The sequence below is a fragment of the Trematomus bernacchii genome, unplaced genomic scaffold (assembly GCF_902827165.1).
Source record: "Trematomus bernacchii unplaced genomic scaffold, fTreBer1.1, whole genome shotgun sequence".
NCBI classification, from domain to species: domain Eukaryota; kingdom Metazoa; phylum Chordata; class Actinopteri; order Perciformes; family Nototheniidae; genus Trematomus; species Trematomus bernacchii.
Window position 1 is genome coordinate 20730584 of NW_022987564.1, and position 23972 is coordinate 20754555.

A 23972-nucleotide genomic window follows, 5' to 3' on the forward strand; every position below is an offset into this window, starting at 1 on the left:
ATGGCCCATCCTAACGAAATACTTCGCAGATTGGATAGCAGTTCCACACCTTCGATGATCACTCCGACATCCTATGGCCCGTCCTCTTCATGAGCGCCCTCATTGCGGATCACATAAAGTCCCATGGTAGTCTGTGGGATTGCACTCTCGGCTTCCTCACTCCTGACATTCTAAAAAAAAGGTGGAAAACAAGATCATTAACTATTTTGAAAAAGTAGACCTAGTAAGTTTAAAAGGTTCAGTGTGTAATATCGGAGATAGCAAAGCTCCCTTACCTCCCTTTGGGAAAATGTTCAGAAAGTATGGTGGCCTTCAAGGACAGTAATTTAGTAACTGAAGATGGCATCATCCACCACTGCCTCAAGCCTTTCAGTATCAAGTGTGCTGAAGATGGACTTAGTTATTTATCTATAGTACTATATGTTATAGCTCAATAACTAAGGCTTTTCTAGCAGGCACCTACTATGTATAAAAACGTGTATGGCCATTAAGTTTGTCCGTTCTGTGCTACTGTAGAAACATGGCGGCACATACCCACTCCTATGTAGACAAAATAAATGATAATTCTAGGGTAATAAAAATAACAAACTTATATTTAAGCCATTATACACTTAACACATTGTTATGTACCTTTAATACAAAACTGTTACAGTCAAATTACTTACCAGGTACTACTTGACGAGACTGTTGCTGTCCTCCTTCAGATAGGCACACAGACTTTTCAGGACAGAGTCTCTTTTGAGCTCAATGTCCTCACTCTATAAAAACAAGGCATATTAAATATTTCAAAAGGACATTACATTTTTACCAAGACTTTGCACAAAAAATGTATGCACAAGTATATTAGTTATTGTTAATGCAAAAAACATGCGAGAAGAAGGTTGACACATGTAAGTCTGATCAAAATGCATGTGCTTTAAACTCAAATGTAGTTTTTAATATCAGAATGTTGTTACATTTATTCATATCATACAAACCGCTTGGTATGTGTGAACTGTGTTTGTGTGTGGGTGTTTGAGAGTCACAAAAGCATTAATGTCAATTCTAATGTAAAGATTAGTAAAAGCACAGCACACCATTTAAAGAGTATTGAAAAGATCAAGCCTTTGGATAAATAACATTTCAGTTTAATTTGCTAAACAGACCACGCATGTACAGCATTTAATGTGTATAGCTATGTGCAGTGGCGGCCGGTGGTCTTTTTTTTTGGTGGGGCTCTTGACGTACCGTAAGTGACCTGTCCGGGGGGGTCCGGGGGGTTTCCCCCCGGAATTTTTTTTCGAGAAATGACCCCTTAAATGATGACTTCTGGTGATGTTAGAGGGGGGGGGGAAAGGAGAAATCGAGGCTTAAAAATATGAGAAGACTGATCAATACCTCCATAATCTTCAGTGTGGAAAATATTATTTATCAACCTGAACATCTACTACTTTACCAGGAATTTGTGTTCTCAGAACTGGTCTGTTTTTTTCTTTCTTAAAACTGTTCATGTTTTATGAACCAACACCTTCACCAAGTAGCTTTACAGTGAACTGCATGTGAGATATAAAATTAATAGCATCTTTTCAGTAGCATTAATTATAAATATTTAAGTGGTTCAATACAAGTCACTACAGCATTTCAAACTGAACTGTGAATAAATGCAATTTTAAAAAAATAACCACAGCACAAAATGTCATAAATTGTGTTTTTTCTTTGTTTCTCTGAGGATTATTTACAAACAGGCTTATTTACATATAGCAATAACTCAGAAATGAAAAAGCTACATCGTCTAACACGAACAACCAGTTAGCATAATGATAATATATGTGTTATGTACAATGTAACTGGCAAGGCTAGAGCAAGAAAGAACATAAAGTTTGCAAAAGGTTTAAATAACTTCAAGTATCTGTCTTCAGATTACGTGGAGGTTTTAGTCCGATGGGAAGCAGATTTTAAGCGACACCGAAGATAAACCACTTCTGTGATAAATGCCCACTTATTAATAAACTTCTAACAACCATGGGAAACCTCCTCTCTACATATAAAGTGATATCCAAGCATGGGAAACAAAAGACAGCATTTACCTGTTTGCATCCAGCTAGCCAAGCCTTTCTTGTGTACCAGCTACTAAGCCTCGTGTATAAATGTTGTCTTTTTCACGAGATTGCTGCGATATATTCAAATCGGGTTGGTCCGGTGCAAGGTCTTTAAGCAACAATTTATCTGCCAAACTTCTCCTTTCGAAAGGATTGGAGATTAGCTCTTGAACAGAATTAGCCGGGGACCGAGGTCCGGAGACTCCACCTGCACACGAAGCCATCCTCATCAACTACTGCGTCAACCGGATACGAGTCACTGTCCAAACTACTCAAAGACTGCACTGGGCGCTGACATTGGCGCCCGGTGACCGTCATCTTTGACGACGCTGATTGGCTGAAATTATATTTTCGCGGCATAGTTTACACGTTACAGATAGCAACAGTCAGCTGCTGGTGGCTGCTGCTGCACTGGTTGAAGGCTCCTCTCTTAGCGCCCAGACGAGAGAAGGTGCATGGGCAAGTCCAGGCAGGAAACATGTGACTTATCAGTAACTTTAGACATCGTAACACAATTTTAAACGAGATTTTATTGTAGATTATACATTTTACTGATACCAATTATATAATATTTACCTTGTTCATTAAAAATAAAAATAAAAACATATATATTTTTTTAAACATATATATTTTTTTTAATTTTAATTTTAATTATTATTATTATTTTTTTTTTTCAATATGGGAAGAGGTGGGGCGGCGCCCCTAGCGCCCCTATGGACCGGCCGCCACTGGCTATGTGATCACATTCAAATTGACCATTGCGTGCTGAAATAAATAAATTTGTGAAAAATGTATTTAGCCTTTACAAAGGGTCCTATAACCACCCACATACGATAGCAATTGAGTTTAGATACGACAAACAATTTATTAATGTAGATTGAACATACTGAATACTTTTAAATAACATCCAAATAGTTTTAAGAAAAATTACATGATTGGGATTTATTATTAATGTGAAATCAATATTTTGCGTGCATTAGAAATATTTTCTATCTGAAAATACTTGGGACACCTTTCTGTCTACTCTTTCTACATTGAGCTTCCCTTTAATAGGACATACAAATATTACTTGATTGTGTTCATCTATTTTTAAAACTATCATCTCAAGAAACCTTCATGCTGTGGTAAAAATAAGGACAACTTTTCAAATGAGCTGCACTTCAGATTGCTCTTCATTGGTGGTGTGGCAGTGCTAACCTGTTAACATGAACTGTACAAAATAAATCTATATATTTTCAAGGATTTTTTTAAACCTGTTAAAACCAGTGTTGGATGGCAAAAAGATGCTCATATGGCTAAATAATGTAATAATGTAATGCACAATGCACTTACCCTAGCTGTCGGCGCCATGAGAAGCCAGATCTTCCTTCCAGCATCTCCTCCTCTATTGTGGAAGACCTTCAGTAGGTTAGGTGAGTATCTGTCAAGCTCTGCCAGGAACTTGGCTTGGAGTGGCAAAGTTGTGATTCGCATGAATTCTGCATTTATCTGAGACAAACAATGAAATAAACGTCATGTTCTTCAAGTATACTTGCACAAAACAATGTGAGCAAGCTCTACATCAGCAGAGCAATATTAATATCATTATTAACAATACTCACTTAACTCACTGTAAACAAGGCAGGCCACTTGTTTACAAGTTCAGCCACCACAGGAGCATCCTGGACAACCTCTTGGCGTCTGTAGGCGAAGGTCTTCTGCATCTTCTTTTTGACTACAGCGTCGTTGTTTCTCTTTTTCACCTCGGTCAGGAGCACTACCCTTTCTTTCTCAAGACTGTCTCTTGTTTCACCACTAGGGAGCGGTGGGAGGAAGTTAACTTCTGCCTTTCTTGGCTTTTTGATATTTGCAGCTGCTTGTTCTTGTCCTTTGCGCTTGTTCTTGAGAGAGTTTACACTGACCTCAGGGTGTCCAATCTTGTTTAGTTTTGTGCGGAAATTGGCAACCTTTGTTTTTAGATACTGCTTCCATCCCTCATGGCCAGCACGAGTTCCTCTCTCCTTCAAGCATGGATGGGTATGCACCAGGACTGTAGCAGCCTCTTCGATTTGGGAATCACTGGGATATGCTGTGTATTTGAATATTTCTTCAGCCATGCCTTCAAGGATATCCATTCGCAGTTTAGGTGAAGGGGTAAGAAGAGTGCCATTTGCTCTGAAATCAGCAGTTGCTCTTTGGAGCTGAAATTCAGCAAAATATGAAAAGCGGGGAACAAAGAAGATTGGTGGCCAGGAGGAGGTTCTTGTCTCTGGAGCTGGATCTAGAATGACAGCGTCTCCACTGTCAAATAAGTGCTGAGAAGACAAGCCGTCTTCATCAGGGGATGTAGTACAAAGGGCATTTACAGAGGTCAGCTCTAGGATCACAGAGCTGTTGCATGTCATGGGTGAAGTTATTGGTGTGCTGGTGCTGCAAGGTAGTGATGTCTCTGTAATGCTGGAGCTAGTTTCTTCACATGAAACAAATACCACTTTTGCAGTAGCCTTGTCTTCAATGTCACTGATTGACTCAAGATTAAAATACTCATTTCCAAAGTCGAGATCCTTGTATTGGAGCCTGAACTCTTGTTCAAGTCCAAAATAAGTCTTTATCTCAAGGACAAGTTGATCCACAGATGATGGCATTCCTGACTTGAGGGTAAGTTTTCTCGCGTCATCTACACCAAGAACAACTCGCAGGTGGACAGGACATGACATCTTTCCCCTCAATGTATTCTAGGAAACAAATACAGGGAAACAAAGTTAGGACAAGTACTAAATACTACATGATGGACGTTCATGTTAATGTGCATTGTCCCTTTTAAATAAAGACATATCAACAGAGTAATCAGCTTTCATTCACAGCTGTTTAAGTCACATTCAGACCAACCTTAAACAATGATATGCCTTTTCAGGGTAACCATTCGCCTTACACCGACAGTGTAGTCACAGAGTGGATAAGCATCGAGCAGGTGTTCAGCATCAACGACGGCAACCTCTCTATTCGGAGATATGGTCAACTCATGCGCTCTGAAGTGCTCGTGATACCATGCACACAATACCCTTACAACAAAGCTCACACTGTTTTCAACAATGCATATTTGAATTATTTCAGCAAAATCAGGCAGACCACCAGTTGAGCCATAAGGAATGAGCATGCCAACTCTGTAGGAGATTCCTTTAAGGGTTTTATGCTTTGCTAAATGTACCTCGTTAATAGTGGGGTATTTTTGCCTGAGGTGTAACACTACTTCCTGGTTCAGTACATCCACAGGAAGCATGAAAACATTTTAAACTTCCAATGTGGATTTAAGGTGGGATGCAGTGATATGATATGCAATCATTTGCTGATGTTTGAATGCCAATGTGAGTGGTACATTCCTGAAGCAATTTGTGTGACGAGCAACTTGCTTGAAGAAACTGTGCTTTGCCTCAAACCTCATGGTCCATTGCCCAACTAAAGGTCCAAAACGTTCAATCATTTGAGGATAATGTTCAATATAGTGATGTTTTGGTAACAGTTTTGTAGGGAAAAGCTCCAAAAATCTATCTCTGTGTTCTATGATTTTACAGTCCAGGTAGGCAATAGTTTCTTGATTATGAAGAGGGGCGACAGAGAGTTCAACAATTTCTTTTAAATCAAGCAAAACATGCCAAGCAGGCTCTGCCTCTGGTATCAAGTCTCCAATTATAAATGGCAACAACCTCAACAGATTCCAATTTTCGTGGGCGTTTCCTCCAATGGTCTTGGAAGCGGCAAAAGTGCGCGGTATGGTATGAAGTTTGTTAGTTCTGTCCCCCCACTTGTATGGAAAGCTCAGGATAAGCTCATTTAAAGTGTTAAGAGATAGATATTTCTTGGAAATAAACAAACCAATGCAAAGGGCAATCTCAACTGGAACAACACCCTCAAATAAGTCATGTGCAATGTCAGGAGGGTAGCCCCGAGTAACGTGAAAATAAGATAATCTTTTTGTAAAAACACACTCTCTCTTTACCCCACAACAGATGGTGGCATTCTCTCTTGCAAATGTAATGTGCGTGTGATGCAAGTCTTTTGTACGATTTTCAAAATAACCTGACTGAACCGTTTTAGTCTGAATGTCTGCTCTTGTACCTGTACAAAATCTGCAGAAGTAGACACCAGAAAAGCTTTCAATGAACCCTGCTATCCCGTGGGCTCCTAGGTTGTCTGCAATGACCGACTGGACAGTGCCTTTCACAGACGCTCCAAGACCTGAAATAAAAACACCATGTGTCTCTAGAATGACCAAGTCTTGTAAAAGGGGATCTAAAATGTGTTCATACAGATGGAGCCTCTTATTTTGGACCCCAGCATACAGCTTCCTGCCTACTGCCAGCCAGTTACCTGCCTAAGACCTGCCAAAGACCAGTATTCAGGAATGTTAGGCCCTCCCACTATTCTCCAATTTCAGGGTTTAACCAGGAGATGGCGCTATATATTAAATAACTATGGCCAAACTAAGACTTAGTTTTTCACAAGAGACAATGCAGATATTATATAAAAAACTAAAGTTAAAATCTTGTTTTTAATGCCCCAAGAGCAATAACATCTTGTCACAAGCTTTTTGGAAGAAAAAGACTGATCCAAGAGACCTGTAGTTGACTAATTACAGGCCTCAATAAAGTTCTGCCATTGGTTGTGAAAAACAACGGTGGACATAGTGGAAAGTGAAATTGAGATTGTCAAATTTAATAAAAATACAAAATAATGTATCTGTGTACGTGTTTTACTATATGTGATCTGCATGCACTTATCAAACATCTAATTAAAGAATGGGGAGGAGCAAAAAACACACACTTCAAGTCAGATCATCACCCTTAGCTATTTCAATTACCTCTCAAACAACCTAAACTAGTTATAAATGTTTATTTTAAATAAAGTCTTTATGACTCAGAATATGAATAATATGGGTCCGTTACAGTTTGTTTTCATCTGATTTCAAATAAACAAAGTCTTGGCTTTCAGAATATTAAACTTGTTTCGGCAAATTTAGATGATAAATACAACTATGAAGCCGACCCCCCTCTGAGTGAATACCTGTTAACTTAATTGTTAACACAATAAAAATGATAACAAGAAAAGTTCATGTTTTATCAAGATGATGGGTTTCCCTAACGCTCAGAGTCGCAACGACTAATTACAGGCCTCAATAAAGTTCTGCCATTGGTTGTGAAAAACAACGGTGGACATAGTGGAAAGTGAAATTGACATTGTCGAATTTAATAAAAATACAAAATAATGTATCTGTGTACGTGTTTTATGTGATCTGCATGCACTTATCAAACATCTAATTAAAGAATGGTAGCTGTACCTCTCAAACAACCTAAACTAGTTATAAATGTTTATTTTAAATAAAGTCTTTATGACTCAGAATATGAATAACATAGGTCCGTTACAGTTTGTTTTCATCTGATTTCAAATAAACAAAGTCTTGGCTTTCAGAATATTAAACTTGTTTCGGCAAATTTAGATGATAAATACAACTATGAAGCCGACCCCCCTCTGAGTGAATACCTGTTAACTTAATTGTTAACACAATAAAAATGATAACAAGAAAAGTTCATGTTTTATCAAGATGATGGGTTTCCCTAACGCTCAGAGTCGCAACGACTAATTACAGGCCTCAATAAAGTTCTGCCATTGGTTGTGAAAAACAACGGTGGACATAGTGGAAAGTGAAATTGACATTGTCGAATTTAATAAAAATACAAAATAATGTATCTGTGTACGTGTTTTATGTGATCTGCATGCACTTATCAAACATCTAATTAAAGAATGGTAGCTGTACCTCTCAAACAACCTAAACTAGTTATAAATAATTTGTTATAAAGCTCAATAAGGAAGATTGAACTTTAAACTTTCACACACGTTGACCGGCGAAAAACTCTGCCCGGTTCACCGACCCCCCTCTGAGTGAATACCCAAGATATCTTGGTTTGATTTGGAGAAGGCTTTTAAAGTATACTAACTCTAACTCTATTGTATACTAACTCTTCCCGTCAAGAATATGAATAGAACTTAGATAGATCACTTTACATTTCTGCGAATGAATATCTTAGCTACTTGGCACTAAGAGTACAGGTATGTCTACTCTTTCTTTTCAGAGTGTAATATCTGCATTTTCTCTTTTGGTTTGAATAGGAGAAGGGCAATGGTTATCGATGGTGCTTTTAATGCCTATTGTATACGAACTGTGTGATTTATATTGCTTTTCAAATGCATATAAGCCCCCCATTTACACTGTACTTCCCCGTCAAGAAAATGAATAGCACTTAGTTAGATCACTTTACAGATCAGGTTGGACCAGCCCTGTCGCTACTCTCTGCATTTCCTACTGCAGATAAAAAAAAAGCTACAAATATGTATTTCTTAATAAACTAAATAGGCCACCATTGGTAGCAGTTCTCATTATATACTTCTCAGTAACTGCTCCCCTTAAATTAAATGTATCTGTAGATAAATGTAAACGTTCACCATCCCCCACCCGCCCACTGTTTGTTGCTTTTTGACATGTAAATGGATAACTACCCCCCTCTGAGTGAATACCTGTTGTACCTGTCCGGGGCTAAGCCCATAGGACGATGCTCTGATGTCATCACCCTCGCACATTGGTCATATGTTTACAAAAAACGATGTTAACACTTTCTCGTTCTTAATATATGCTATATTTAGGGTCGATATGTGTTGAATTTACTTTAAAATAGCAGATCACTGTGATTCACTTCTCCGCGGCTCCTCCGTGCAGAGAGGCCCCCCCCCCCGTTGACAATTCACGAGCGTCTAACTCTCTCCCCCCTCCCCCGTCGCACCTTCTAACAGACCCCCCCCCCCCCCCATATCTGGATTTGGCCCACAGACCTAGAGAGTAGCAAAATACAGTGAGTCCTAAACACAAGTAGTCAGGGTTCATTTATAACGCTTATTTTGATTTCTTTTTCTCAAATGATGCTGTATGTTTCACTTTCTGAAAGCGTTAGAATCGCACATGAAAAATATTGAAAGCTGCCAGCTGCCCTCGGCCATGTCTTTGGCGGTGATCCAAGCTTCGGTACCACAGTGGATAAAGTTAGTAATACATTTATAGGCTACTGATCAAATGTCAATACATTACATAAGTCTTATTCTCATTCATACTTAATTTATTTCTTCTTCTGTCAGTATGAACACAAAAAACTAACCGGTATTACATTTCATTCTAAAGTTTACGGTCTAAAAAGGTATTTAAAACAGATAATTTGTCGTTGCTTTTGGCATAAGCAGTCAGAGGAAACATAACGTTCTCAGTAAGATTCCTTGAAGAACTAGAGCACAAGAACCAAAGTAAGCTTTACTTTCAATGAACCTTCAATATAGACCTAACATGTGAAGAAACATACTTTATTTAAAATAAACATTTATAACTAGTTTAGGTTGTTTGAGAGGTAATTGAAATAGCTAAGGGTGATGATCTGCGAACACAAACTACAGACTGCTGGAGAAGAGATATCACAGGGGGGGGGTTGGGACACACACATTCCGATGGCCAATTCGTTTTAAACAAAGAGTAGGCTATACTCAACATAGTGGGGTGGGGGCTGGTGAACGGTATGGTCAATGTTTGTAAACACTGTGACATTTTGACTTTATTTGATCATTTCAGTTAAAAACTAACGTTCATATTTCATATTACTGTTTTGCCTGGCTGGACCTGTAATTTACAAGAAAGGAGTGCATGCTACTAAAGAGACACGCTACCATGGAAACCAAACAATGGTGTTGCTGTATTGAAGTCCGAGTGGAAACAGTCATATTTGGAGCGTTATGTTAGAATGAAACAGCGAGGTCGTGACTCACAAAAAAAAAGTGTTACTTCACTAACTGTAAGCTTGTCACTCAGAGTAACCTACAGTTAACTTAACTGTTGGAAAAGAAAGATCAGGGGAGGAGAGAGCTGTGATGGGCCATTAGGAGTGTGAACACACAGCTGAGAGCTGCCGTTTCATTCTGACTGTTTAAAAAACGGTAACAACGGACTATTTTTCTTAGCGGATGCATGTACATTTAAATCAATACATACAACTATTTTTTAAATCAATAAAAATATTTTCTAAATCCATAAAAGCATTTTAATTAATATTGGGAGTCATGTCGTTACTTTGTGGCCATGTAATAAGCGGGATAATTTGCAGCGACTTGGTCATTATGGGGAAAAATAACACCCAGGGATCAAGATCCCTCCGCGACGCGACGCGGAGGGATCAGTAATTTTTAGTGAATTACTGAGTTTAGGCACGTTAATAACATTTTAATGAAGTTGAATACAGTATATTCATATTTGTCAGTGATTTCATGTCAATTCGGCGAACATAAACGATTAAATTAGGATTAAAAATCGAGAGCCGGCTGCTGTTCGTTACGGCAACCCAACTAGGACACTTGACACAGTGGCTTTTGGCAAAGCACACAAAGAAAACAAAAAAAACCGAGAGAGATGAGTTATTGTTATTACAACGTGACTTCACTATTATTTAACAACTATTTTTATTGGGTTCTTTTATTTGGGGTTAAGTACATTGTCAGAATAAGTGAGAAATGGATTTAACTTCTGTTAGACAGCTATCATACTGAATAAATATTTATGCAAAAATGTATGGCATTAATAATGTATATCTAATTACATTTAAAAATGTATGGCATTAATAATGTATATCTAATTAGAAAATTGTTTTTAGGGAGAATTTGAGAAATACAACTAACTGTGAATGTCTTTCATTTTATTTAAAATGAAATAAAATTACATAAAACATTTTCCATAAAAAAGTTGATTCAAGAACAAATCAGTACTTTTCTTATATGACTATTATTGCAAAATTTGAAAGGTCTTTACCAGCTTTGGAATTATATATATATATATATATAGCACCTTCTGCCATCCCATCTCTACTGACAATCATTAACACTTAGATTTTATGATATCGTAAGCATCTTCAGTGATTGACTTAAACATTGAGAATGTATTTATTAACTTCTGACATTTTCATATACAAATGTGATCATACACCAACACACTTTTTTTAATTGAGTTGTGCAACATGGCGGACCATCTCGCACATGCGCACATGCATAACATCTCGCACATGCGCATAACAACATGGTGATGTTTTGTAAATGATTACATGTCTTATTTAGCACAGACTATGATCCAGACTATGATCCTATCCGTGACATATGGATCTTAACAAAGATCCGCTATACATTAGTACCAGATATACTGTACACGGACATTTTAGTGAACCAGACCAGCTGTTTCCGCCGGGTCTTCGCTTCCCGGGCATCACGTTGTTTACAAGTGTGTTCAGATGCTAAATAAAAGTTTAGCTTGGACTTTTGATACCCCGCCTCTCGGCACCACAACATCCAGTTTACTGTATTTCACATGAGCGATGTCGAACATTGAAAAGTCCTTATAAAATCTCTGTTATTAGATCAGTACTTTTCTTATATGACTATTATTGACTTGAACACTGAGAATGTATTTATTAACTTCAGACATTTGAAATATTTGAAATCAGATGAAAACAAACTGTAACGGACCCTGCCGTGTTATCTATGATTACTATGCCTTACTGTACATTCATAATTTCAGCCGGAGGTAGGTGGTAGGCGTTGCGGAGGAGCAGATTGCGAGTGAGGTGCCTGTTCTAAACGAACTATTCCAGCTGTTATAAAGCATTAAATAAAAAGTAAGCAAGGAATACAGAATGTTTCGTTACGTTACTTTGTTGAGAATGTGGCCATGTACATGTAATACATGGGATCATTTGCAGCGACTTGGTCATTGTGGGGAAAAATAACACCCATCCTGATCGTTTCAATGAAGTTGAATACAGAATATTCATATTTGTCAGTGATTTCATGTCAATTCGGCGAACATAAACATCAATGATGATGATTAAATTAGGATTAAAAATCGGGAGAGCCGGCTCGTTCGTTTTTTTCCGACTAAACAACATTATTTAAATGATTACATGTCTTATTTAGCACAGACTATGATCCTATCCGTGACATATGGATCTTAACAACAAAGAAGTTGATTTCACATGACTCCAGTGTGGAACCCCACTGCACCCCCTGGTGGATCAATGATCCATTGCAGCTGGCTTCACAATAATTAAATGTATTTATCACGGGGGCGGTATCAAGTCAGACTGGGGGCCGGCCGGCCATCACGGAACGTGCACGAACCGATCACGACCCTCGCATTTTAAACTGTCCAAAAGAAGACGCTTCATCTGTATCCGTACTATTTCACATCAATAGTCTTGCATAATACAGCTAAGTAGATGGAAGAAAGAGCTGAGTGAGATCCAGGTGGTAAATTATTCAAAATCCAATACACACCACAAAGTTTATGAGTTTTTCTGGACGTACCTATGGGGTTGCACACCTCAAAGTCATCAACATATAGTGATAATGATCATTTCAAATCCTCCCCAGTAAAAAGGCCATTTTCTTTTGAGTAACTTCCATCCCTTATCGACTTATACTGCCCTAAACACTGTGTACTTTTCTGTGTCTCGTGTGTGTGAATTACACTTTTTAGTATGTCACTGTTACTTAACAGATGCTGCAAAGAACGCAATATAGGAATATACTGATATGTTCTTTTACTCTTAGGATCAAGGATGTACTCAACTGGATTTACCACACTGAAATATTCTTTGTAATACTTTTTTCTTTTGAAAGATGTAGCCAGGGGGCCGTCTTTTGCAAAGGCTTTGGTCAAGGGATTAGATTTACACACTTCTTGAGCAAGCTCTTTGACAATGGACTCATCAATTTCAACACAGTGGTTTTTAAAAATGTCCGATAGGCCGTTAAAGGTTATCGGAACAGATGAGAAGCTTAACAAAAAGTGTAATTCCTGCAGTAATTCGTCAATTGCTGTTGCCGGTACAAACAAAATGTGTTCTAATTTCAGTAAAACAGAGGCAATTTTCTGCTCAATAACCTTGGGTAGATCTTCAGTATCAAAACAACCATGTGCATCTATACAAGTATCAGATTCTACATCTGCATCTGCAGCACCATCAATAACAGAATTGTCAGATTCAATTAATCCAACAACTACAGTAACAACCTCAGCTTTGAAATCACTTAAAATATGGGGATTATGTTTCCTGTATTTATGAGTATGAAATGTATTGTAGATGTTAGTTTTAAAAACACAATCTTTAAACATGCATGTTACAGTTTCATTTCTCTGTAGATGTTCATTTACATGACTGAAATAAGCTTGTTCATTTGAAAGCTCAGGACAAGCACACAACTGACATGAAAATGTAGACAACTCAGATGACTTTGGGGATGTTTGGGTTTTATGACTACGGTATATATGACTCAAAAGACTGTTCCACAATCTAAATGTGCAGGGGCAATTAGTGTATGGGCAAGGATGCCGGAACCTGTTCCCATGATGTTTTAATTTGCCATGTTTAAGCAGCTCGTATCTACTTGCTACAGACTTTCCACACACCTTACATTGCCACACGCCCATTCACATATTACACCTAAAAAAAATAAAAAAATAAAAGTTTCAAAAACTTCTCAATGCTATCAAGTATAAGAAATGAAATGATTGCATCACGTTCAAATTACTTACCTACAGTATATAGAGAGGTTGCCCATCCACATTGTTGATTTAGCTCCTAGATCTATAACAAAAATAGCACAAGGTTAGTTTCCAAAGGTGAGGAATAAGCTATTCCTTGGCATTGTAGAACAATGCAGCAAACTAGCCAGATATTGAAATATTATGTAAGTAAATAAGGCCTCTGCTGGATTTCTGTGATGCAGAGCAGCAGCTTGATTTAAAAATGATGCTACTTGGTAGAAAATGTCGGTTTTTAATCACTAATTAGTATTATGTGATATTTGATTATTCACACCAACCCTAGTATGGAGGACAACAAAATGACAAACATCAATCAAATACTCACTAAATAAATAAATGCTAAAATGAATGCTCAAATAACTATAAGAGGAACTAGGGAAATAATTAATAGTATAAATAATTGCAGGAGTAAATACATACTTGAGAGAATGAAGAAGAATTGGAAGAAAAATAACATTGAAATAAATACTAAATTAATGTATACAAAGAGTAAAATAAAGCACAAGTAATTCATGAATATATACATAAATCAAGTACATAAATGCATGAATAGAAGTTGGTAAATGAAGAGGGCTCCAATATGTCTTAAATGTATTTATTTTCATCCATGTATTTATGCATTTCTTTTTTCTTTCCTATCCTAACTCTACTCCCTTTCTGTCTGGCTCGAGCTACAGCTATAGCTAAGCCTTATGTCATGGACTAACGAAGAGTAGATATAAGAAATTATTACATGGTTTAGTTGAATACTCGATTCTGATTGGTCAATTCAGAACACGTGACACGTTGTTAATCCAGAACAGACAGACCGCTGTCAATGATTTATTGACCGTTGTTAAGGACGCTCACATCTGCACAAAGAAGTCCGGTCGATTTATCTGTATACAGTTTGGCTGAAAAGCAAACTGCAGTTTGGCTGAAAAGCAAACTGCAGTTTGCTTTTAAGCTCTTGTCTTGTCAGTTCGAAAAGCATTTTTTTCGAACTGACAAGACAAGAGCGACAAGAAAACAGCGGAGAAGTAACGGGCAGAAACCCTCCTTTTTACGCAGCGGTCCAAACATAGACATCAAACGGCAAAACATATTCAGTGTGCAGTTCCTTTGGCATTAGGGCAGGGATATCTAGATACTTTTAAAGCAAGCAACGATGTTTTCAAATCTGTAATCAAAAAGCTCCGCCTTCCTGCCGTTGCTACGTTTTTCAAACGGTAACAACGGACTATTTTCCTTAGCGGATGGATGTCAATTTAAATCAATACATACAACTATTTTTTAAATCAATAAAATCATTTTCTAAATCCATAAAAGCATTTCAATTAATATTGGGAGTCATGTCGTTACTTTGTTGAGAATGTGGCCATGTAATAAGCGGGATAATGTGCAGCGACTTGGTCATTATGGGGAAAAGAACACCTTCATGCCGATATTAGATAGTGTTAGCTAAAAATACGGCACGAAAGGAACTCCAATGTAACTTGAATTACTAACTCTCACGAGGGCAACAAAGCACAAAAGGTGCTGCTGCCGGCTCTGGTTCATGCTTAGTACAAGCAGCACCCAACTAGCTAGCCTCGTTTCGCTAGCTGGCCTCGTTTCGCTAGCTAGCCAGCCAGCATTGTGAAACGCGAACCTAACTGCATGACGAATATACACATGCAGACAATTATATTCGTCTATTTATAGCATAAACACGTTAAAATAACTTTTCATCTTCAATAACGTATGGTTAAGCAGCGAAATATTAAACAATTAGACTTACCTAAAGTCCGTCGATTGACGGTGTAGGTTGAAACGCCAAGTCTACGTCCAGTGTGAACACTAGTCAACGTCAGTAACGTCATGCGCGTTACCTCCTTTCAGGGTCTGCCTTCCCTTTATGGGATTTAATAGAATAAACTGTACTAATTGTCTTACATTCAGTTTATATTCACGGTGTTCAATTGCTTGAACAAATCCACTTTATATTTGACAGATTTCAGTTATATTATATCTGAAAATATTGCTTCATATTTATGTGGACCAAGAATCAGTTTTTTTTGAGTGTAGGAACCACAGAGTCTGACACTTTAAAATAATGTTGGACACTCATCCTTGAAAGTTCTCAGCCTTTAAGTCATCAAACTTTCAAATGTTAAGTGAAGAACATTCTTAGACAAGTCTTTTAAACTTGCATACACATTACTGTGAGCTGCTGTTCACAATGTTATTGTACCTTGCCAGGAAAACAAACCCCTGAAGTTCAAAGGAAACAAGCAAGTGGTTGTGGACATGTTCAGGAAGTAAGGGTGCAGCACTGTCTACAGCACAGCACAAGTAAAGTTTCAAATAACATCCAAAGAGTGTGTTCCAAGTATTTTATTAAATTCAAAGTTGATGCCAGTTCAGACTGCTTCCAGGCAAGTCCAGGAACCTGAGAACAGAAAATACAATTTAGAACATTTGCAAAGTATTTCCCTTACTTCATTGTAGCAATCTTTAAGTTAAACCAACTTACAGTTAGGAAGGTCAATGATGTCTGTTCTACACTGGCACCAGTTGCTGTTGCCACCTGGGCTGGTACAGGAATGACATTGGAATTTCTCTCAAACTTCTTGGGTCAACATTCAAGTGCGAGTTGGAGTCAGTGGGCTGCACATTAGAGCCAGAAGCAACACTTCCTTCGGAAGGAATGTCCCACATGCCAGCTTTACTTTGGAGCACCCCTTGCAGGGGTTCAGCCTGCTGAGGCTTGGCATGCTGAGGATTTGAAGGGTAGGCAGGATGCTGGGGTTTTGGCCGGTACCTAGACAGCAGGGGATTTGAAGGGTAGGAAGGCTGCTGGGGTTTTGGCCGGTACCTAGACTGCAGGGGACTTGAGGGGTTGGTAGCCCGCTGGGGATTCAAAGGGTATGCTGGATGGTAGGGCTTGGCCTGCCCATTAGAGCCAGCAGCAACACTTCCTTCGGAAGGAATGTCCCACATGCCAGCTTTACTTTGAAGCACCCCTTGCAGGGGTTTGGCCTGCTGAGGCTTGGCCTGCTGAGGATTTGAAGGGTAGGCAGGATTCTGGAGTTTTGGCCAGAACCTAGACTGCAGGGGATTTGAAGGGTAGGAAGGCTGCTGGGGTTTTGGCCGGTACCTAGACTGCAGGGGACTTGAGGGGTTGGTAGCCCCCTGGGGATTCAAAGGGTATGCTGGATGGGAGGGCTTGGCCTGGACATTAGAGCCAGAAGCAACACTTCCTTCGGAAGGAATGTCCCACATGCCAGCTTTACTTTGGAGCACCCCTTGCAGGGGTTTGGCCTGCTGAGGCTTGGCCTGCTGAGGATTTGAAGGGTAGGCAGGATTCTGGAGTTTTGGCCGGTACCTAGACTGCAGGGGATTTGAAGGGTAGGAAGGCTGCTGGGGTTTTGGCCGGTACCTAGACTGCAGGGGACTTGAGGGGTTGGTAGCCCGCTGGGGATTCAAAGGGTATGCTGGCTGGTAGGGCTTGGCCTGCACATTAGAGCCAGAAGCAACACTTCCTTCGGAAGGAATGTCCCACATGCCAGCTTTACTTTGGAGCACCCCTTGCAGGGGTTCGGCCTGCTGAGGATTTGAAGGGTAGGCAGGATTCTGGAGTTTTGGCCGGTACCTAGACTGCAGGGGATTTGAAGGGTAGGAAGGCTGCTGGGGTTTTGGCCGGTACCTAGACTGCAGGGGACTTGAAGGGTTGGTAGCCCGCTGGGGATTCAAAGGGTATGCTGGCTGGTAGGGCTTGGCCTGCACATTAGAGCCAGAAGCAACACTTCGTTCGGAAGGAATGTCCCACATGCCAGCGTTACTTTGGAGCACCCCTTGCAGGGGTTCGGCCTGCTGAGGCTTGGCCTGCTGAGGATTTGAAGGGTAGGCAGGATGCTGGGGTTTTTGCCGGTACCTAGACTGCAGGGGATTTGAAGGGTAGGAAGGCTGCTGGGGTTTTGGCCGGTACCTAGACTGCAGGGGACTTGAAGGGTTGGTAGCCCGCTGGGGATTTAAAGGGTATGCTGGCTGGTAGGGCTTTGCCTGCACATTAGAGCCAGAAGCAACACTTACTTCGGAAGGAATGTCCCACATGCCAGCTTTACTTTGGAGCACACCTTGCAGGGGTTCGGCCTGCTGAGGCTTGGCCTGCTGAGGATTTGAAGGGTAGGCAGGATGCTGGGGTTTTGGCCGGTACCTAGACTGCAGGGGATTTGAAGGGTTGGTAGCCCGCTGGGGATTCAAAGGGTATGCTGGCTGGTAGGGCTTGGCCTGCACATTGGAGCCAGTAGCAACACTTCCTTCGGAAGGAATGTCCCACATGCCAGCTTTACTTTGGAGCACCCCTTGCAGGGGTTCGGCCTGCTGAGGATTTGAAGGGTAGGCAGGATGCTGGGGTTTTGGCCGGTACCTAGACTGCAGGGGATTTGAAGGGTAGGAAGGCTGCTGGGGTTTTGGCCGGTAACTAGACTGCAGGGGACTTGAAGGGTTGGTAGCCCGCTGGGGATTCAAAGGGTAGGCTGGCTGGTAGGGCTTGGCCTGCTGAGGATTTGAAGTGTAGGAAGGCTGGTTGGCCTTGGTCTGCTGGGGTTTTGGCCTGTAACTAGACTGCAAGGGATTTGAAGGGTTTGCGGCCTGCTGGAGTTTCAAAGGGTAGGAGGGCTGGTAGGGCTTGGCCTGCTGAGGATTTGAAGGGTATGAATGCTGGTAGGGCTTGGCCTGCTGAGGATTTGAAGGGTAGGAAGGCTGGTTGGGCTTAGTCTGCGGGGGTTTTGGCCGGTACCTAGACTGCAGGGGATTTGAAGGGTTTGCGGCCTGCTGGAGTTTCAAAGGGTAGGAGGGCTGGTAGGGCTTGGCCTGCTGAGGATTTGAAGGGTATGAAGGCTGGTTGGGCTTGGTCTGCTGGAGTTTGGGCCGGTACCTAGACTGCAGGGGATTTGAAGGGTTTGCTGCCTGCTGGAGTTTCAAAGGGTAGGAGGGCTGGTAGGGCTTGGCCTGCTGAGGAATTGAAGGATTTGCAGCCTGCTGAGGTTTGGGTCGGGACCAAGACTGCAGGGGATTTGAAGGGTTGGCGGCCTGCTGAAGTTTGGGCTGGTGGGGCTTAGGCTTGTAGCGGGCCTGCTGGGGCTTTGGAAGGTTTTTGGGCTGCTGGGGCTTGGATGGCACTGCAGAGTAGGGACCAGAGTCCATCACAAGTGCAGAACTTGAAGCAATACCAGACTGAAAAGTGTTTGGATTATGGGGCAAAGGGAAAGCCCACGGCACAGCTTTGGTTGGAAGGACACCATTTGCACTAGGGTTAGCTTGAGGTAGTTGGTTTGGTTTACGAATTATTGGTTGGCTTGGCCCGTAACTAGAAACACTTCCCTCAGGACTGTAACCATCTACTTGCCTACCATGAGAGCCACTATAACCTCCTGCACTTGGTGCAGCAGCTGGCTTCAGAGTCTCAGATAAAGCCCCATCAGCATGAAAGGGTGAATAACTACCCAAAACCCTCTCAGGCTGTGCTGAACTATCATCATTGGAAGTGGAAGCAGGTTTAAGACTTCTTGAAAAATCAAAGTGAGGTGTAATGCCACTGGGGCCTCCACTTCTGTAGCCGAGTGCTAAAAGGAGAACACATTTTTTAAAAGACAGCCTTATAGGAAAATTATACATTTCAACTGCAGCTTGTGAACCATAAATCCTTACCCTTTGCTTGCTGCCCAAAAATCAAGAGTGAGAGCACAAGAACTCTAAGAAAAGAGGAATTAAACATGAGCCAACCAAAAACAGTTAAGTAGAATAAATATAAGAAATCTGCCAAAATAAGAATATCTTACCTCACACACAATTCAAAATACATTTTTGTTGTAAAACTGAAACCAAACAGTCTGTAAGCGGTGTGCAGCAAATACAAAAATAATCTATTGTTCCAGATTCATGACTGCTGCAAAGACAGTGGTCCTTTTAAAGTGTCGGTGCATGAGCTGACCAATCATCGCACTGATGAAGTCATTGGAATCAGCTTGGGAACTCCGCCCTCTGGCAACCTGGGCAGGTGTTCACACTTTAGCTAATTTGACACATTTCAACATTTCAGTCAGTTTAACCAAATGATAACCTTTACCTGGCCGCTAGGCAAAATTCCCCTGACAGGCGATAATAGTTTGATAGTAGTTTTGTTTTTGTTTATTGAGGTTTTGATTGAATTTTCCTCCTTCAATACCACAGAGGTATGAGTAAGACCCAGAAACTAAGACCTAAAAAGTGTAAGCTTTTGATCTTAAAACACTATGAAATGACAAGCTGTATTCAAATCAAACACATATGTATACATATTAACATATGTTTAAGATTTAATTTATATATATGTTCCACTGCAAATAAGATATTGTTCTCTTCCACTGAAGTTGAGAGATCTTATGGGACCTTTTACCACTGTATGATTACTTAAAAACAAATATGCTTGTGATTTGAAAATGATTTTGGAAGTGTTTTGGCTTATTGAAAACCACATATTTTATATTACGGCTTATAATTTTCCAAAGCAAATAATTAGACTCAAATACTGTAAATGTTCTTTCCTCCAAGCAGCCATTGATTATAGGACACTATAAAAGTCACCTGCAGTGACTGAAAGCACTTTTTGTAGCACACTTATGGTTTCAGTAAAGAGAGACACAGCTGACAAAGACACAAACTATTTGATTAGCCATCATTCATGATACTCGTTTCACAAAAAATGTAATTCAAACAATGTTTCATTATTTTTTACATTACAAAGAAAACAAACGATTTTTATGTCCCAACTCAAGGCTACACATTTACCATTATTTCAATTGCTAGATATTAATATAAATATTTTAGCAATATATAACATTATATATACACACGAGCATAAAACATGTAGATACATCATTCTTAAAACACCAACTGAGAGCCAATAATTGAGGCGATACTGCTAAAATAGGGAGGGAGAAGTAATGATTCACACGGGAGTAAAAGAGTATAGTAAAAGATACACATTTAAATTGAAAAATAAAAGAATTTAGAACTGTACATAGAGAGAAGGAAGATGGAAAGAAGGATAGAGGACAGAAAGAAAAATGTGTGAACGTTGTGGGGGTCTGTTAGCTGAGTTTGAGGCCGAGGCAGAGAGCCAGCTCGTTCTTCTGGATCTTTCCGTCTCCGTTGATGTCGCGGTGACCCATCAGAGCTTTCCTGAACTTGTCCAGGTCTGTGCCACTGATGCTGGGTTGGAGGAGAGGGTCGGGGGGTGGTAGAGTTAGAGAGAGGTCAGAAGACTCCTGATGAATGACACTTGACTGATATCTGATCAATAACATTGTGTATCAGCTCTGTATAAGGGAATCTAAGGGCACCTTCACCAGCTCCATCATATATTTGACAAATCCATCCACCTCAGGGCCCTCCAGCTCACCCGTCTTACTCTAGAAGGCATACTTTTTTTATTCTCTCAGTGTTTCAATCTGTTGATTAACAGTTACACACATGCCTAACAGGACCTATACACATTAGGCCCAAAATACACAAACATATGCATTATATGACAATCAATTCAGCAGCATGGAATAAAGCATAAACTGCAATGTTTCTGAAGATATTGTTTTAAGTGATACAAGTTTGTCATGTGTAGTCCAATAAACCTCATTAGGAACCACAGAGTCTGACACTTTGAAATAATGTTGGACACTCATCCTTGAAAGTTCTCAGCCTTTCAAATGTTAAGTGAAGAACATTCTTAGTCAAGTCTTTTAAACTTGCTGTCAATACATATTTGCAAACACATTACTGTGAGCTGCTGTTCACAATGTTATTGTACCTAGCCAGGAAAACAAACCCCTGAAGTTCAAAGGAAACAAGCAAGTGGTTGTGGACATGTTCAGGAAGTAAGGGTGCAACACTGTCTACAGCACAGCACAAGTACAGTTTCAAAGAACATCCAAAGAGTGCGTGTTCTAATTTTTATTAAATTCAAAGTTGATGCCAGTTCAGACTGCTTCCAGGCAAGTCCAGGAACCTGAGAACAGAAAATACAATTTAGAACATTTGCAAAGCATTTCCCTTACTTCATTGTAGCAATCTTTAAGTTAAACCAACTTACAGTTAGGAAGGTCAATGATGTCTGTTCTACACTGGCACCAGTTGCTGTTGCCACCTGGGCTGGTACAGGAATGACATTGGAATTTCTCTCAAACTTCTTGGGTCAACATTCAAGTGCGAGTTTGAGTCAGTGGGCTGCACATTAGAGCCAGAAGCAACACTTCCTTCGAAAGGAATGTCCCACATGCCAGCTTTACTTTGGAGCACCCCTTGCAGGGGTTTGGCCTGCTGAGGTTTGGGCTGCTGAGGGTTTGAAGGGTATAATGGCTGGTAGGGCTTGGCCTGCTGAGGATTTGAAGGGTAGGAACGCTGGTAGGGCTTGGCCTGCTGAGGATTTGAAGGGTAGGAACGCTGTTCGGGCTTGGCCTGCTGAGGATTTGAAGGGTAGGAACGCTGGTAGGGCTTGGCCTGCTGAGGATTTGAAGTGTAGGAAGGCTGGTCGAGCTTGGCCTGCTGAGGATTTGAAGGGTAGGAACGCTGGTCGGGCTTGGCCTGCTGAGGATTTGAAGGGTAGGAACGCTGGTAGGGCTTGGCCTGCTGAGGATTTGAAGTGTAGGAAGGCTGGTCGGGCTTAGCCTGCTGAGGATTTGAAGGGTAGGAACGCTGGTAGGGCTTGGCCTGCTTAGGATTTGAAGGGTAGGAACGCTGGTAGGGCTTGGCCTGCTGAGGGTTTGAAGTGTAGGAAGGCTGGTTGGGCTTGGTCTGCTGGGGTTTGGGCCGGTACCTAGACTGCAGGGGATTTGAAGGGTTTGTGGCCTGCTGGAGTTTCAAAGGGTAGGAGGGCTGGTAGGGCTTGGCCTGCTGAGGAATTGAAGGATTTGCAGCCTGCTGAGGTTTGGGTCTGTACCAAAACTGCAGGGGATTTGAAGGGTTGGCGGCCTGCTGAGGTTTGGGCTGGTGGGGCTTAGGCTTGTAGCGGGCCTGCTGGGGCTTTGGAAGGTTTTTGGGTTGCTGGGGCTTGGATGGCACTGCAGAGTAGGGACCAGAGTGCATCACAATTGCAGAACTTGAAGCAATACCAGACTGAAAAGAGTTTGGATTATGGGGCAAAGGGAAAGCCCACGGCGCAGCTTTGGTTGGAAGGACACCATTTGCACTAGGGTTAGCTTGAGGTAGTTGGTTTGGTTTACGAATTATTGGTTGGCTTGGCCCGTAACTAGAAACACTTCCCTCAGGACTGTAACCATCTACTTGCCTACCATGAGAGCCACTATAACCTCTTGCACTTGGTGCAGCAGCTGGCTTCAGAGTCTCAGATAAAGCCCCATCAGCATGAAAGGGTGAATAACTACCCAAAAACCTCTCAGGCTTTGCTGAACTATCATCATTGGAAGTGGAAGCAGGTTTAAGACTTCTTGAAAAATCAAAGTGAGGTGTAATGCCACTGGGGCCTCCACTTCTGTAGCTGAGTGCTAAAAGGAGAACACATTTTTTAAAAGACAGCCTTATAGGAAAATTATACATTTCAACTGCAGCTTGTGAACCATAAATCCTTACCCTTTGCTTGCTGCCCAAAAATCAAGAGTGAGAGCACAAGAACTCTAAGAAAAGAGGAATTAAACATGAGCCAACCAAAAACAGTTAAGTAGAATAAATATAAGAAATCTGCCAAAATAAGAATATCTTACCTCACACACAATTCAAAATACATTTTTGTTGTAAAACTGAAACCAAACAGTCTGTAAGCGGTGTGCAGCAAATACAAAAATAATCTATTGTTCCAGATTCATGACTGCTGCAAAGACAGTGGTCCTTTTAAAGTGTCGGTGCATGAGCTGACCAATCATCGCACTGATGAAGTCATTGGAATCAGCTTGGGAACTCCGCCCTCTGGCAACCTGGGCAGGTGTTCACACTTTAGCTAATTTGACACATTTCAACATTTCAGTCAGTTTAACCAAATGATAACCTTTACCTGGCCGCTAGGCAAAATTCCCCTGACAGGCGATAATAGTTTGATAGTAGTTTTGTTTTTGTTTATTGAGGTTTTGATTGAATTTTCCTCCTTCAATACCACAGAGGTATGAGTAAGACCCAGAAACTAAGACCTAAAAAGTGTAAGCTTTTGATCTTAAAACACTATGAAATGACAAGCTGTATTCAAATCAAACACATATGTATACATATTAACATATGTTTAAGATTTAATT

The 23972-nt window shown here is 40.6% G+C and overlaps 2 protein-coding genes and 1 long non-coding RNA gene across 17 annotated transcripts in view; all 3 read right to left on the reverse strand.

Annotated features, from left to right (window-relative positions):
* The window catches only part of LOC117478080 (adhesive plaque matrix protein-like), a 68702-nt gene that overhangs the window by 21222 nt on the left and 23508 nt on the right, over positions 1–23972 (reverse strand). For 12 of the 14 annotated variants that reach the window (XM_034124954.1, XM_034124956.1, XM_034124957.1 and 9 more), the window contains 2 exons: positions 17848–18075; positions 17017–17298 (listed from right to left, as the gene is read on the reverse strand). In XM_034124954.1, coding sequence (XP_033980845.1) covers positions 17017–17298; positions 17848–18075 — 510 coding nt within the window. Of the gene's footprint in view, positions 1–17016; positions 17299–17831; positions 18253–23972 lie in introns of all 14 variants that reach the window. The other 2 variants (XM_034124963.1, XM_034124949.1) reach the window with 2 other exon arrangements.
* On the reverse strand, positions 16075–16894 carry LOC117478087. The gene is made up of 2 exons (XR_004555375.1): positions 16229–16894; positions 16075–16144 (listed from the first exon to the last, which is right to left on the reverse strand). It is a non-coding gene; the product is annotated as an uncharacterized LOC117478087 (long non-coding RNA).
* Positions 20436–23640, reverse strand: LOC117478085 (sporozoite surface protein 2-like). 2 transcript variants are annotated; one of them, XM_034124978.1, is made up of 4 exons: positions 23451–23640; positions 23320–23363; positions 21824–22790; positions 20436–21739 (listed from the first exon to the last, which is right to left on the reverse strand). In XM_034124978.1, exons 1-3 carry the CDS (start codon positions 23471–23473, stop codon positions 21850–21852), a joined length of 1008 nt encoding a protein of 335 aa, XP_033980869.1. In that variant the 5' UTR covers positions 23474–23640; the 3' UTR covers positions 20436–21739; positions 21824–21849. The 2 variants fall into 2 exon arrangements, with proteins under 2 accessions (XP_033980869.1, XP_033980868.1); XM_034124977.1 differs by having other exon boundaries at positions 21824–23234.